Source organism: Oncorhynchus clarkii, chromosome 4 (assembly GCF_045791955.1).
Source record: "Oncorhynchus clarkii lewisi isolate Uvic-CL-2024 chromosome 4, UVic_Ocla_1.0, whole genome shotgun sequence".
NCBI lineage: Eukaryota > Metazoa > Chordata > Actinopteri > Salmoniformes > Salmonidae > Oncorhynchus > Oncorhynchus clarkii.
Genome location: NC_092150.1, coordinates 3523833 through 3538738, shown reverse-complemented (window position 1 = coordinate 3538738; position 14906 = coordinate 3523833). Strand labels below are relative to the sequence as shown.

The window sequence follows — 14906 nt, the reverse complement described above, 5'->3', positions numbered from 1 at the left end:
CCTAGATATTCCATAGTATTATATAGTATTATATAGTATAATATTGTCCTCACCAGACAGTCTAGTTGAGAGACAGGACTCTTGTTGACTGGCGTATGTCCTAGATATTCCATAGTATTATATAGTATTATATAGTGTTATATAGTATAATATTGTCCTCACCAGACAGTCTAGTTGAGAGACAGGACTCTTGTTGACTGGCGTATGTCCTAGATATTCCATAGTATTATATAGTATTATATAGTGTTATATAGTATAATATTGTCCTCACCAGACAGTCTAGTTGAGAGACAGGACTCTTGATGACTGGCTGATGTCCTAGATATTCCATAGTATTATATAGTATTATATAGTATAATATTGTCCTCACCAGACAGTCTAGTTGAGAGACAGGACTCTTGTTGACTGGCGTATGTCCTAGATATTCCATAGTATTATATAGTATAATATTGTCCTCACCAGACAGTCTAGTTGAGAGACAGGACTCTTGCTGCCCGGTTGGCTGATGTCCCAGATCTTGACACAGCCTTTCCCTCCTGTGTAGACGTGTCTGGTTGGGTTGGATATGGTGACGGCACACACCACCTCGCCGTGGCTCAGCGTGTTGATCTGACGGGCGTGCCGGGGAATCCCCGGGCCTACCAGGGCGTCCGGAGGGAACGGTACCGGCTGCATCTGGCCGTCCGCACTCACGTGGAAGGAGTAGGCTCTGGAAGATGAGCCATAGGCTCTCGTTAGTACTGCTGGGTAGTGTTCATTTGGTACCAAATGGAAGAAAACGGACTGAAACAGGAAGGGACTAGTTGGAGTTATCCAATAACAAACACTAACTTTCCATTGCAAGAGGTTTTGTTACAGTAATGAACATGACCCTGATTATTGTTATTCTAAGAGATAGGTAGCGTAGGACTGAAGGACCATCTAAGACGGACAGAGAGAGACAGACGGGGAGAGAGAGAGAGACAGGGAGAGAGAGAGACAGACAGGGAGAGAGAGAGAGACAGACGGGGAGAGAGCGAGAGAGACAGGGAGAGAGAGAGACAGACGGGGAGAGAGAGAGAGACATACGGGGAGAGAGAGAGAGAGACAGGGAGAGAGAGAGACAGACGGGGAGAGAGAGAGAGAGACCGACGGGGAGAGAGAGAGACAGACGGGGAGAGAGAGAGACAGACGGGGAGAGAGAGAGAGACAGACAGGGAGAGAGAGAAACAGACGGGGAGAGAGAGAGAGACATGAAGAGAGAGAGAGAGAGAGAGAGAGAGAGACAGGGAGAGAGAGAGAGTGACTGACAGGTAGAGAGAGGCAGAGAGAGAGAGACAGACAGGTAGAGAGAGGCAGAGAGAGAGACAGACAGGTAGAGAGAGGCAGGGAGAGAGAGAGAGACAGACGGGGAGAGAGAGAGACAGACAGGGAGAGAGAGAGACAGACGGGGAGAGAGAGAGAGAGACAGGGAGAGAGAGAGAGACAGACAGGGAGAGAGAGACAGGGAGAGAGAGAGACAGACGGGGAGAGAGAGAGACAGACAGGGAGAGAGAGAGGGAGAGAGAGAGAGAGAGAGAGACAGGGAGAGAGAGAGACAGACGGGGAGAGAGATAGAGAGAGAGACAGGGAGAGAGAGAGAGACAGGGAGAGAGAGAGACAGACAGGGAGAGAGAGAGAGACAGACAGATGGGGGGGAGAGACAGAAGGGGGAGAGAGAGAGAGAGAGACAGGGAGAGAGAGAGAGACAGACAGACAGGGAGAGAGAGAGAGAGACAGACGTGGAGAGAGAGAGAGACAGGGAGAGAGAGAGACAGACAGGTAGAGAGAGACAGAAGGGGGAGTGAGAGAAACATACGTGGAGAGAGAGAGACAGGGAGAGAGAGAGACAGGGAGAGAGAGAGACAGACAGGGAGGGAGAGAAACAGACAGACAGGGAGAGGGAGAGACAGACGTGGAGAGAGAGAGAGAGAGACAGGGAGGGAGAGAGAGACAGGGAGAGAGAGAGACAGACAGGTAGAGAGAGACAGACAGGGAGAGAGAGAGACAGACGGGGAGAGAGAGAGACAGACGTGGAGAGAGAGAGAGAGACAGGGAGAGAGAGAGAGACAGACAGGGAGAGAGAGAAACAAACAGGGAGAGAGACAGACAGCCAGAGAGACAGCCAGAGAGACAGGGAGAGAGAGAGACAGACAGGGAGAGAGAGAGAGAGACAGAGAGAGAGCAAGACAGACAGAGAGACAGCCAGACAGAGAGACAGCCAGAGAGAGAGAGCCAGACGGAGACAGAAAGACAGACACACATCCAGACAGACAGACTAAGAGCAGAACCCAGAGTGTATATGGTACTCAGACAGACATCCAGACAGACAGACGAAGAGCAGAACCCAGAGTGTATATGGTACTCAGACAGACATCCAGACAGACAGACGAAGAGCAGAACCCAGATTGTATACGGTACTCAGAGAGACATCCAGACTAAGAGCAGAACCCAGAGTGTATACGGTACTCAGAGAGACAGACAGACTAAGAGCAGAACCCAGAGTGTATACGGTACTCAGAGAGACAGACAGACAGACAGACAGACGAAGAGCAGAACCCAGAGTGTATACGGTACTCAGACAGACAGACAGACTAAGAGCAGAACCCAGAGTGTATACGGTACTCAGAGAGACAGACAGACATCCAGACAGACAGACGAAGAGCAGAACCCAGATTGTATACGGTACTCAGAGAGACAGACAGACTAAGAGCAGAACCCAGAGTGTATATGGTACTCAGACAGACATCCAGACAGACAGACATCCAGACAGACAGACGAAGAGCAGAACCCAGATTGTATACGGTACTCAGAGAGACATCCAGACTAAGAGCAGAACCCAGAGTGTATATGGTACTCAGAGAGACAGACAGACTAAGAGCAGAACCCAGAGTGTATACGGTACTCAGAGAGACAGACAGACTAAGAGCAGAACCCAGAGTGTATACGGTACTCAGAGAGACAGACAGACAAAGAGCAGAACCCAGAGTGTATACGGTACTCAGAGAGACAGACAGACAGACAGACGAAGAGCAGAACCCAGAGTGTATACGGTACTCAGAGAGACAGACAGACTAAGAGCAGAACCCAGAGTGTATACGGTACTCAGAGAGACAGACAGACAGACAGACAGACGAAGAGCAGAACCCAGAGTGTATATGGTACTCAGAGAGACAGACAGAGAGACATCCAGACTAAGAGCAGAACCCAGAGTGTATACGGTACTCAGAGAGACAGACAGACTAAGAGCAGAACCCAGAGTGTATACGGTACTCAGAGAGACAGACAGACTAAGAGCAGAACCCAGAGTGTATACGGTACTCAGAGAGACATCCAGACAGACAGACTAAGAGCAGAACCCAGAGTGTATATGGTACTCAGAGAGACAGACAGACTAAGAGCAGAACCCAGAGTGTATATGGTACTCAGAGAGACATCCAGACAGACAGACTAAGAGCAGAACCCAGAGTGTATATGGTACTCAGACAGACAGACAGACTAAGAGCAGAACCCAGAGTGTATATGGTACTCAGAGAGACATCCAGACAGACAGACTAAGAGCAGAACCCAGAGTGTACACGGTACTCACGGTTTTCCTCCAGATATCGACGTGAGACTGGCTGGAAGACCCGGTCTCATGTGGGGATGAGGATCAAATCCCTGCAACAGAACAAACACAGGGACAACAAGACATAACCTACGCAACATACTCTTTACAATAACATACAGAGTAGCCTTGCGGAGAAGCAGGCTTCCTTACATGGACAGCCTGGTGAAGGTAATGGTAGAAAGGAGATGGGTGGAAGCGCTGTTTAAATCAGTAACGCCTCGCAAACACGTCACAACCAATCAAATGCCTTGCGTGGGCGGAGCTCCAAAGGTGCCCACTCATAATGTGTTCAGAGACGGTGTAATGCCTTCATCAACAGGAAGTTGGGTATAGACCTCATCAACAGGATGTTGGGTATAGACCTCATCAACAGGAAGTTGGGTATAGACCTCATCAACAGGAAGTTGGGTATAGACCTCATCAACAGGATGTTGGGTATAGATAGACCTCATCAACAGGATATTGGGTATAGACCTCATCAACAGGATGACGGGTATAGACCTCATCAGCTGGAGGTTGGATATAGACCTCATCAACAGGACGTTGGGTATAGACCTCATCAACAGGAAGTTGGGTATAGACCTCATCAGTTGGAGGTTGGATATAGACCTCATCAACAGGACGTTGGGTATACCCTCATCAACAGGAAGTTGGGTATAGACCTTATCAACAGGAAGTTGGGTATAGACCTCATCAGCTCGATGTTGGGTATAGACCTCATCAGATAGATGTTGGGTATAGACCTCATCAGCTGGATGTTGGGTATAGACTTCATCAGCTGGATGTTGGGTATAGACCTCATCAGCTGGATGTTGGGTATAGACCTCATCAGGTGGATGTTGGGTATAGACCTCATCAGCTGGATGTTGGGTATAGACCTCATCAGGTGGATGTTGGGTATAGACCTCATCAGCTGGATGTTGGGTATAGACCTCATCAGATGGATGTTGGGTATAGACCTCATCAGCTGGAGGTTGGGTATAGACCTCATCAGATGGATGTTGGGTATAGACCTCATCAGCTGGATGTTGGGTATAGACCTCATCAGATGGATGTTGGGTATAGACCTCATCAGATGGATGTTGGGTATAGACCTCATCAGATGGATGTTGGGTATAGACCTCATCAGCTGGATGTTGGGTATAGACCTCATCAGATGGATGTTGGGTATAGACCTCATCAGATGGATGTTGGGTATAGACCTCATCAGATGGATGTTGGGTATAGACCAACTTCTGGATAAATCGTTTTTACTACCAGGTTTTCTTCCATTTTCTGCAATGTTGCAAACTAGCACACGGAACAAGTCTCCAAAATGTTTCCTATCTGGTCGTAAAAACAGTGACGAACATAACATACTGCTTCTACGGGCATGTGGGTGGGAGGGCTGTTGAAAGGGAAGATCCAATAAAAATGGAGCTGCTGGAATCCAGCTGCTCACTCTTAACAGTTTTGGCTAAAAAACTAAATTCTCCGTACCTCCAAAAAGGACGTAATTTTTGGAGACTATCTATAGTAAACACCTACAAAAAAACAAAAAAAAACCTAAAAGATTGAACATTATAATAACCTCTACGATGACTCACACAAACCCACACCTAAGATAGATAGGGACGCTAGGAATCAGCAGCGTGTGTAGTATATCTCACCATGGGCGTTCGTCCGTACGCTGCAACGGCAGCGCTCATCTGAGGGGAGACGTGCAGTCCAGCGTAGACGCCAGGGCTGGTCAGACCTCCGTTCATCTCAGGATGATGACCCATCATAACGAAGGGAGGGTACAGGGGAGTCCTCAGAGCTGTTGGAGACAAGGATAATTATCATCACATTACTGCTGTTGTGGCGTTATGAATATACAGTATGTTTGGTATTATATATTGTCATGTGTCACAAGAATTTTTTTTTATCCAAAATGGTTGAACTCAACTGTCACTATAGTTTTGACAAAATTCCCAGAAGTTTGTAAGACCCTGGTTAATGAATAATTAGACAAACCCCCAGAAGTTTGTCAAATTAAATACACCCCAGGTCACAGCAGAGGACAGAGAGAGGTGGAACACATTACTAATAAATACACCCCAGGTCACAGCAGAGGACAGAGAGATGTATTTTATTTAACCTTAATTTAACTAGGCAAGTCAGTTAATTAAGAACAAATTCTTATTTACAATGACGGCCTACACCGGCCAAACCCGGACGACGCCGGGCCAATTGGGCTCCGCTCTACGGGACTCCCAATCACGGCCGGATGTGATACAGCCTGGAATCGAACCAGGAACTATAGTGACACCTCTTGCACTGAGATACAGTGCCTTAGACCGCTGCGCCACTCGGGAGCCCCACAAGAGAAATAGAAGTGTGCCGGCCAAAGCCCTTGGCTTCCTGAGAGGCCTGATGCCAGTCTCGTGGGTGTGAGAGCAGCAGTACCAACACACAGGCTCTATAGGCACTATTGTCATGACATAAACCATTTTGAATTAAAAAATTATAATTTGAATTGAGAAGGAGAGAGAGACACAGAGGGAGCCACACACTCAGTCACAGTAGAGAGAGAGAGAGAGAGAGAGAGACTCAGAGGGAGCCACACACTCAGTCACAGTAGAGAGAGAGAGAGAGAGAGACTCAGAGGGAGCAACACACTCAGTCACAGTAGAGAGAGAGAGAGAGAGAGACACAGAGGGAGCCACACACTCAGTCACAGTAGAGAGAGAGAGAGAGAGAGAGAGACTCAGAGCACAGTAGAGAGAGAGAGAGAGAGAGACTCAGAGGGAGCAACACACTCAGTCACAGTAGAGAGAGAGAGAGAGAGAGAGAGACTCAGAGGGAGCCACACACTCAGTCACAGTAGAGAGAGAGAGAGAGAGAGAGAGACTCAGAGGGAGCCACACACTCAGTCACAGTAGAGAGAGAGAGAGAGAGAGACTCAGAGGGAGCAACACACTCAGTCACAGTAGAGAGAGAGAGAGAGAGAGAGAGACTCAGAGGGAGCCACACACTCAGTCACAGTAGAGAGAGAGAGAGAGAGAGACTCAGAGGGAGCCACACACTCAGTCACAGTAGAGAGAGAGAGAGAGAGAGAGAGACTCAGAGGGAGCCACACACTCAGTCACAGTAGAGAGAGAGAGAGAGAGAGAGAGACTCAGAGGGAGCCACACACTCAGTCACAGTAGAGAGAGAGAGAGAGAGAGACTCAGAGGGAGCAACACACTCAGTCACAGTAGAGAGAGAGAGAGAGACTCAGAGGGAGCCACACACTCAGTCACAGTAGAGAGAGAGAGAGAGAGAGACTCAGAGGGAGCAACACACTCAGTCACAGTAGAGAGAGAGAGAGAGAGAGACTCAGAGGGAGCAACACACTCAGTCACAGTAGAGAGAGAGTTTGGGACGCAGGCAGAGATTACCAGTGAGAATGCAGTACTAACCTAGAGCCTCCATGCCAGGGGGTTTGCCCAGGATGGGCCGCAGCCCAGGTGTGGTGGAGGTGCCTGGGGTGGGGGCGTCGCTACGAGGGGTGGGGGTGGTCGACTTCAGGCCTGGCATTGATGACTTGTCATTCTGCACAAGAGGAGAGAGAGAGAGGGGGAGGGACGGAGAGAGGACGATGGAGGGAGAGGGATAGATAGAGAAATGGGGAGAGATTAACAAATGTGGGCCCGCCAACTGAATTGCAGTCACACTTCAGTGGCTTTAACTGTCTGTTTCCCAGTCCTGTCTGTTTCCCTGTCTGTTTCCCAGTCCTGTCTGTTTCCCATTCCTGTCTGTTTCCCTGTCCTGTCTGTTTCCCAGTCCTGTCTGTTTCCCAGTCCTGTCTGTTTCCCAGTCCTGTCTGTTTCCCATTCCTGTCTGTTTCCCTGTCCTGTCTGTTTCCCTCTGTCCTGTCTGTTTCCCAGTCCTGTCTGTCTCCCTGTCCTGTCTGTTTCCCTGTCTGTTTCCCAGTCCTGTCTGTCTCCCTGTCCTGTCTGTTTCCCAGTCCTGTCTGTCTCCCTGTCCTGTCTGTTTCCCAGTCCTGTCTGTTTCCTCCTGTCCTGTCTGTCTCCCTGTCCTGTCTGTTTCCCAGTCCTGTCTGTCTCCCTGTCCTGTCTGTTTCCCAGTCCTGTCTGTTTCCTCCTGTCCTGTCTGTTTCCCAGTCCTGTCTGTCTCCCTGTCCTGTCTGTTTCACAGTCATGTCTGTTTCCCTGTCCTGTCTGTTTCCTCCTGTCCTGTCTGTTTCCCAGTTCTGTCTGTTTCCTCCTGTCCTGTCTGTTTCCTCCTGTCCTGTCTGTTTCCCAGTCCTGTCTGTTACCCTGTCCTGTCTGTTTCCCTGTCCTGTCTGTTTCCCTGACTATCTTAATCTCTATTATAACTAATAGGGTTTTAATAAATAACAGTCTCTAAACTCTGGAAGGACTATCGTAATCTCTAAACTCTGGAAGGACTATCTTAATCTCTAAACTGGAAGGACTATCTTAATCTCTAAACTCTGGAAGGACTATCTTAATCTCTATTGTAACTAATAGGGTTTTAATAAATAACAGTCTCTAAACTCTGGAAGGACTATCTTAATCTCTAAACTCTGGAAGGACTATCTTAATCTCTAAACTCTGGAAGAACTATCTTAATCTCTATTGTAACTAATAGGGTTTTAATAAATAACAGTCTCTAAACTCTGGAAGGACTATCTTAATCTCTAAACTCTGGAAGAACTATCTTAATCTCTAAACTGGAAGGACTATCTTAATCTCTAAACTCTGGAAGGACTATCTTAATCTCTATTGTAACTAATAGGGTTTTAATAAATAACAGTCTCTAAACTCTGGAAGGACTATCTTAATCTCTAAACTCTGGAAGAACTATCTTAATCTCTAAACTCTGGAAGAACTATCTTAATCTCTATTGTAACTAATAGGGTTTTAATAAATAACCGTCTCTAAACTCTGGAAGGAGTTGTGACTCTCTCGTCACACACACACACACAGACACACACACACAGACACACACAGACACACACACAACGTTCTTTACATGGTTTTCCTTGTTCTTGGAGGAGGGCGTGCTACTGGACGACGCTACAGAGGCGGGGCTGGTGGGCGTGTCCTTCTGGGGGCGGGGCTTACCGATGCTGTTCCCCTCGGGCGAGTGAGCGGGGCTAGCCCGAGGGGTAGCGGGGTCCTGGAGTAAACAAACAAATAAACAAACAAACAATCACTTTGAGGACACGCCTAAGTAACTATGGAAACACACTTACAGGACAAACCACGCCCACTAAAATCCAGCAGCCACACCCCTTATTGTACTAAGTCACTACGACGTGCCGGGATACAGTACAGTTGAAGTCAGAAGTTTACATACACCTTTCTCCAAATACATTTCAACTCAGTTTTTCACAATTCCTGACATTTAATCCTAGTAAAAATTCCCTGTTTTAGGTCAGTTAGGATCACCACTTTATTTTAAGGATGTGAAATGTCAGAATAATAGTAGAGAGAGTGATTTATTTCAGCTTTTATTTCTTTCATCACATTCCCAGTGGGTCAGAAGTTTACATACACTCAAATAGTATTTGGTAGCAGTGCCTTTAAATTGTTTAACTTGGGTCAAACGTTTCAGGTAACCTTCCACAAGCTTCCCACAATAAGTTGGGTGAATTTTGGCCCATTCCTCCTGACAGAGCTGGTGTAACTGAGTCAGGTTTGTAGGCCTCCTTGCTCGCACACGCTTTTTCAGTTCTGCCCACACATTATCTATAGAATTGAGGTCAGGGCTTTGTGATGGCCACTCCAATACTTTGACTTTGTTGTCCTTAAGCCATTTTAACACAACTTTGGAAGTATGCTTGGGGTCAATGTCCATTTGGAAGACCCATTTGTGACCAAGCTTTAACTTCCTGACTGATGTCTTCAGATGTTGCTTCAATATATCCACAGAATTTTCCTTCCTCATGATGCCATCTATTTTGTGAAGTGCACCAGACCCTCCTGCAGCAAAGCACCCCCACAACATGATGCTGCCACCCCCGTGCTTCACGGTTGGGATGGTGTTCTTCAGCTTGCAAGCCTTCCCCTTTTTCCTCCAAACATTCATTACAGTCATTACGGCCAAACAGTTCTATTTTTGTTTCATCAGACCAGAGGACATTTCTCCAAAAAGTACAATCTTTGTCCCCATGTGCAGTTGCAAACCGTAGTCTGGCTTTTTTTGTGTTTATTTTTTTGTTGTTGTTGAATTTTACCCCTTTTTCTCCCCAATTTCGTGGTGTCCAATTGTTGTAGTAGCTACTATCTTGTCTCATCGCTACAACTCCCGTACGGGCTCGGGAGAGACGAAGGTTGAAAGTCATGCGTCCTCCGATACACAACCCAACCAAGCCACACTGCTTCTTAACACAGCACGCATCCAACCCGGAAGCCAGCCGCACCAATGCACCGGAGGAAACACTGTGCACCTGGCTACCTTGGTTAGCACGCACTGCGCCCGGCCCGCCACAGGAGGCGCTGGTGCGCGATGAGACAAGGACACCCCTACCGACCAAGCCCTCCCTAACCCGGGCGACGCTAGGCCAGTTACGACAGAGCCTGGGCGCGAACCCAGGGACTCTGATGGCACAGCTGGCGCTGCAGTACAGCGCCCTTAACCACTGCGCCACCCGGGAGGCCAGTCTGGCTTTTTTATGGCGGTTTTGGAGCAGTGGCTTCTTCCTTGCTGAGCGGCCATTCAGGTTATGTTGATGTAGGACTCGTTTTACTGTGGATATAGATACTTTTCTACCTGTTTCCTCCAGCATCTTCACAAGGTCCTTTGCTGTTGTTCTGGGATTGATTTGCACTTTTCACACCAAAGTACGTTCATCTCTAGGAGACAGAACGCGTCTCCTTCCTGAGCGGTATAACGGCTGCGTGGTCCCATGGTGTTTATACTTGCGTACTATTGTTTGTACAGATAAACGTGGTACCTTCAGGCGTTTGGAAATTTCTCCCAAGGATGAACCAGACTTGTGGAGGTCTACAATGTTGTTGTTATTAGTAGAGACAACTGAGTATTACACCTATATGTTGTTATTAGTATAGACTACTGAGTATTATACCTGTATGTTGTTATTAGTAGAGACTACTGAGTATTACACCTGTAGTATTACACCTGTATGTTGTTATTAGTATAGACTACTGAGTATTACACCCATATGTTGTTATTAGTATAGACAACTGAGTATTACACCTGTAGTATTACACCTGTATGTTATCATCAGTAGACACTACTGAGTATTACACCTGTAGTATTTAACTTGTAGTAATACACCTGTAGTAATACACCTGTAGTAATACGTTACACCTGTATGTTATCATCAGTAGAGACTACTGAGTATTACACCTGTAGTATTACACTTGTAGTAATACACCTGTAGTAATACACCTGTAGTAATACACCTGTAGTATTACACCTGTAGTAATACACCTGTAGTAATACACCTGTATGTTGTTATCAGTAGAGACTACTGAGTATTACACCTGTATGTGGTTATCAGTAGAGACTACTGAGTATTACACCTGTAGTAATACACCTGTAGTAATACACATGTAGTAATACACCTGTAGTAATACACCTGTATGTTGTTATCAGTAGAGACTACTGAGTATTACACCTGTATGTTGTTATCAGTAGAGACTACTGAGTATTACACCTGTAGTAATACACCTGTAGTAATACACATGTATGTTGTTATCAGTAGAGACTACTGAGTAATACACCTGAATTAATACACCTGTATGTTGTTATTAGTAGAGACTACTGAGTATTACACCTGTATGTTGTTATCAGTAGAGGCAGTGGTAATACACCTGTAGTATTACACCTGTAGTATTACACCTGTAGTAATACACCTGTAGTAATACACCTGTAGTAACACACCTGTAGTAATACACCTGTAGTATTACACCTGTAGTAATACACCTGTATTAATACACCTGTAGTAATACACCTGTAGTAATACACCTGTAGTATTACACCTGTAGTAATACACCTGTAGTAATACACCTGTAGCATTACACCTGTATGTTGTTATCAGTAGAGACTACTGAGTAATACACCTGTAGTAATACACCTGTAGTAATACACCTGTAGTATTACACCTGTAGTAATACACCTGTAGTAATACACCTGTAGTATTACACCTGTATGTTGTTATCAGTAGAGACTACTGAGTATTACACCTGTAGTATTACACCTGTATGTTGTTATCAGTAGAGACTACTGAGTATTACACCTGTAGTAATACACCTGTAGTATTACACCTGTAGTAATACACCTGTAGTATTACACCTGTAGTAATACACCTGTAGCAATACACCTGTAGCAATACACCTGTAGCAATGCACCTGTAGTAATACACCTGTAGTAATACACCTGTAGTAATACACCTGTAGTATTACACCTGTAGTAATACACCTGTATGTTGTTATCAGTAGAGACTACTGAGTAATACACCTGCAGTAATACACCTGTAGTAATACACCTGTAGTAATACACCTGTAGTATTACACCTGTAGTATTACACCTGCATGTTGTTTACCTCATTGGACACATCTACGACCAGGTCATCACTCTTATCTCCATCACTGTCCTATAGAGAGGAACATTGGAGAAGCAGTCAACATGACATGAAATACCTTTCTATAAACCAGCACATCAACAGCCTTCATACCAATCCATTGTGTCTCAACAGCCTTCACACCAATCCATTGTGTCTATCAACAGCCTTCACACCAATCCATTGTGTCTCAACAGCCTTCACACCAATCCATTGTGTCTCAACAGCCTTCACACCAATCCATTGTGTCTATCAACAGCCTTCACACCAATCCATTGTGTCTATCAACAGCCTTCATACCAATCCATTGTGTCTATCAACAGCCTTCACACCAATCCATTGTGTCTATCAACAGCCTTCACACCAATCCATTGTGTCTATCAACAGCCTTCACACCAATCCATTGTGTCTATCAACAGCCTTCACACCAATCCATTGTGTCTATCAACAGCCTTCACACCAATCCATTGTCTATCAACAGCCTTCATACCAATTCATTGTGTCTGTCAACAGCCTTCACACCAATCCATTGTGTCTATCAACAGCCTTCACACCAATCCATTGTGTCTATCAACAGCCTTCACACCAATCCATTGTGTCTATCAACAGCCTTCACACCAATCCATTGTGTCTATCAACAGCCTTCAAACCAATCCATTGTGTCTATCAACAGCCTTCACACCAATCCATTGTCTATCAACAGCCTTCATACCAATCCATTGTGTCTATCAACAGCCTTCACACCAATCCATTGTGTCTATCAACAGCCTTCACACCAATCCATTGTGTCTATCAACAGCCTTCACACCAATCCATTGTGTCTATCAACAGCCTTCACACCAATCCATTGTCTATCAACAGCCTTCATACCGATCCATTGTGTCTGTCAACAGCCTTCACACCAATCCATTGTCTATCAACAGCCTTCATACCAATCCATTGTGTCTATCAACAGCCTTCACACCAATCCATTGTGTCTATCAACAGCCTTCACACCAATCCATTGTGTCTATCAACAGCCTTCACACCAATCCATTGTGTCTCAACAGCCTTCACACCAATCCATTGTGTCTACCAACAGCCTTCACACCAATCCATTGTGTCTCAACAGCCTTCACACCAATCCATTGTGTCTATCAACAGCCTTCACACCAATCCATTGTCTATCAACAGCCTTCACACCAATCCATTGTGTCTATCAACAGCCTTCACACCAATCCATTGTGTCTATCAACAGCCTTCACACCAATCCATTGTGTCTATCAACAGCCTTCACACCAATCCATTGTGTCTATCAACAGCCTTCACACCAATCCATTGTCTATCAACAGCCTTCACACCAATCCATTGTCTATCAACAGCCTTCACACCAATCCATTGTCTATCAACAGCCTTCACACCAATCCATTGTGTCTCAACAGCCTTCACACCAATCCATTGTGTCTATCAACAGCCTTCACACCAATCCATTGTGTCTACCAACAGCCTTCATACCAATCCATTGTGTCTATCAACAGCCTTCATACCAATCCATTGTGTCTCAACAGCCTTCACACCAATCCATTGTGTCTGTCAACAGCCCTGAATCCCCAATCTACCCAGCCCCCGGAGCACTACTGTAGATCTGACGATTGGATTGGTGTAAACAATGTGGTCATAGCGCCATCTTGCCCTCTGATAGGCCAGCTGGAATTGTTTCCATATTGCTTACAACTAATTCAGCCCTCTCAGATCTAGTGCCTAGGGGGCAAGGAGCTAGGAGCTAAGGGTGGATATATGGGACTGAGGGCACTTACGTATCTGCTCATACTGTCCTTCTCGTCCACTTTGCGTTTCTTAGAGTCCAGACTGTAGTCGGAGGAGCTGTGTTTCTCACTGGCTGTTCTCAGGCTGTCGGTCGGGGAGACGTTATTCTGGAAGAAATAACATATAGCACATATAACATGGCAAGTGATAATTCTGTCTTTAAAATATGTTAATTCCATCGCTGTTCACACTTTGACAACAAGTTCATCTGTTTTCTAGAAAATGATTAACGGGAGATTTGTACTATAATCCCTGGGTTTAACCCAGAAAGGGAAATGACTGGTCGTTTCACGCTGCTGCCACAGGGATTAACACCACAGGAAGTAGTTCAAGCGTTGGGCCAGTAACCCAAATGTTGCTGGATCGAATCCCCAAAAAAAGGACATGGTAAGAATCTGTCTGTCACGTTCTGACCTTATGTCTTTGTTTCAGTATGGTCAGAGCGTGAGTTGGGTGGGGTGTCTATGTTTGTTTTTCTATGAGTTGGTATTTCTGTGTTTGGCCTGGTATGGTTCTCAATCAGAGGCAGCCGTCAATCATTGTCCCTGATTGAGAACCATATTTAGGTAGCATGTTTTCTATTGTGTTTCGTGGGTGATTGTTTTCTGTTGTGTGCACCAGCCAGAACTGTTTTGGTCGTTTCTCTTTGTAATTTTGTTATTTCCGTGTTCATCTAATAACAATGGACACACACCACGCTGCAAACTGGTCCGACCTATCTTACTCCTCATCAGAGGAAGACGAAAATCCACTATCGTTCTGCACCTGGTAGTTAACCCACTTGGGCGCCGAAGACGTCGATGTCGATTATGGCAGCACCCCCGCACCTCTCTGATTCAGAGGGGTTGGGTTCAATTTCGGGAAGACACATTTCAGTTCAATGCATTCAGTTTGTCATGACGTTGCCCTCTT

The 14906-nt window shown here is 45.9% G+C and overlaps 1 protein-coding gene across 1 annotated transcript in view; it reads right to left on the bottom strand.

The window, feature by feature from the left end:
• Nucleotides 1-14906, bottom strand: part of LOC139406299 (TLE family member 3, transcriptional corepressor a) — a 105061-nt gene that overhangs the window by 30820 nt on the left and 59335 nt on the right. Inside the window, exons 8-14 of the mRNA XM_071148763.1 lie at nt 13985-14101; nt 12171-12221; nt 8630-8776; nt 7051-7183; nt 5278-5426; nt 3608-3678; nt 460-709 (exon numbers count right to left, since the gene is read on the bottom strand). Coding sequence (XP_071004864.1) covers nt 460-709; nt 3608-3678; nt 5278-5426; nt 7051-7183; nt 8630-8776; nt 12171-12221; nt 13985-14101 — 918 coding nt within the window. The remainder of the gene's footprint in view (nt 1-459; nt 710-3607; nt 3679-5277; nt 5427-7050; nt 7184-8629; nt 8777-12170; nt 12222-13984; nt 14102-14906) is intronic.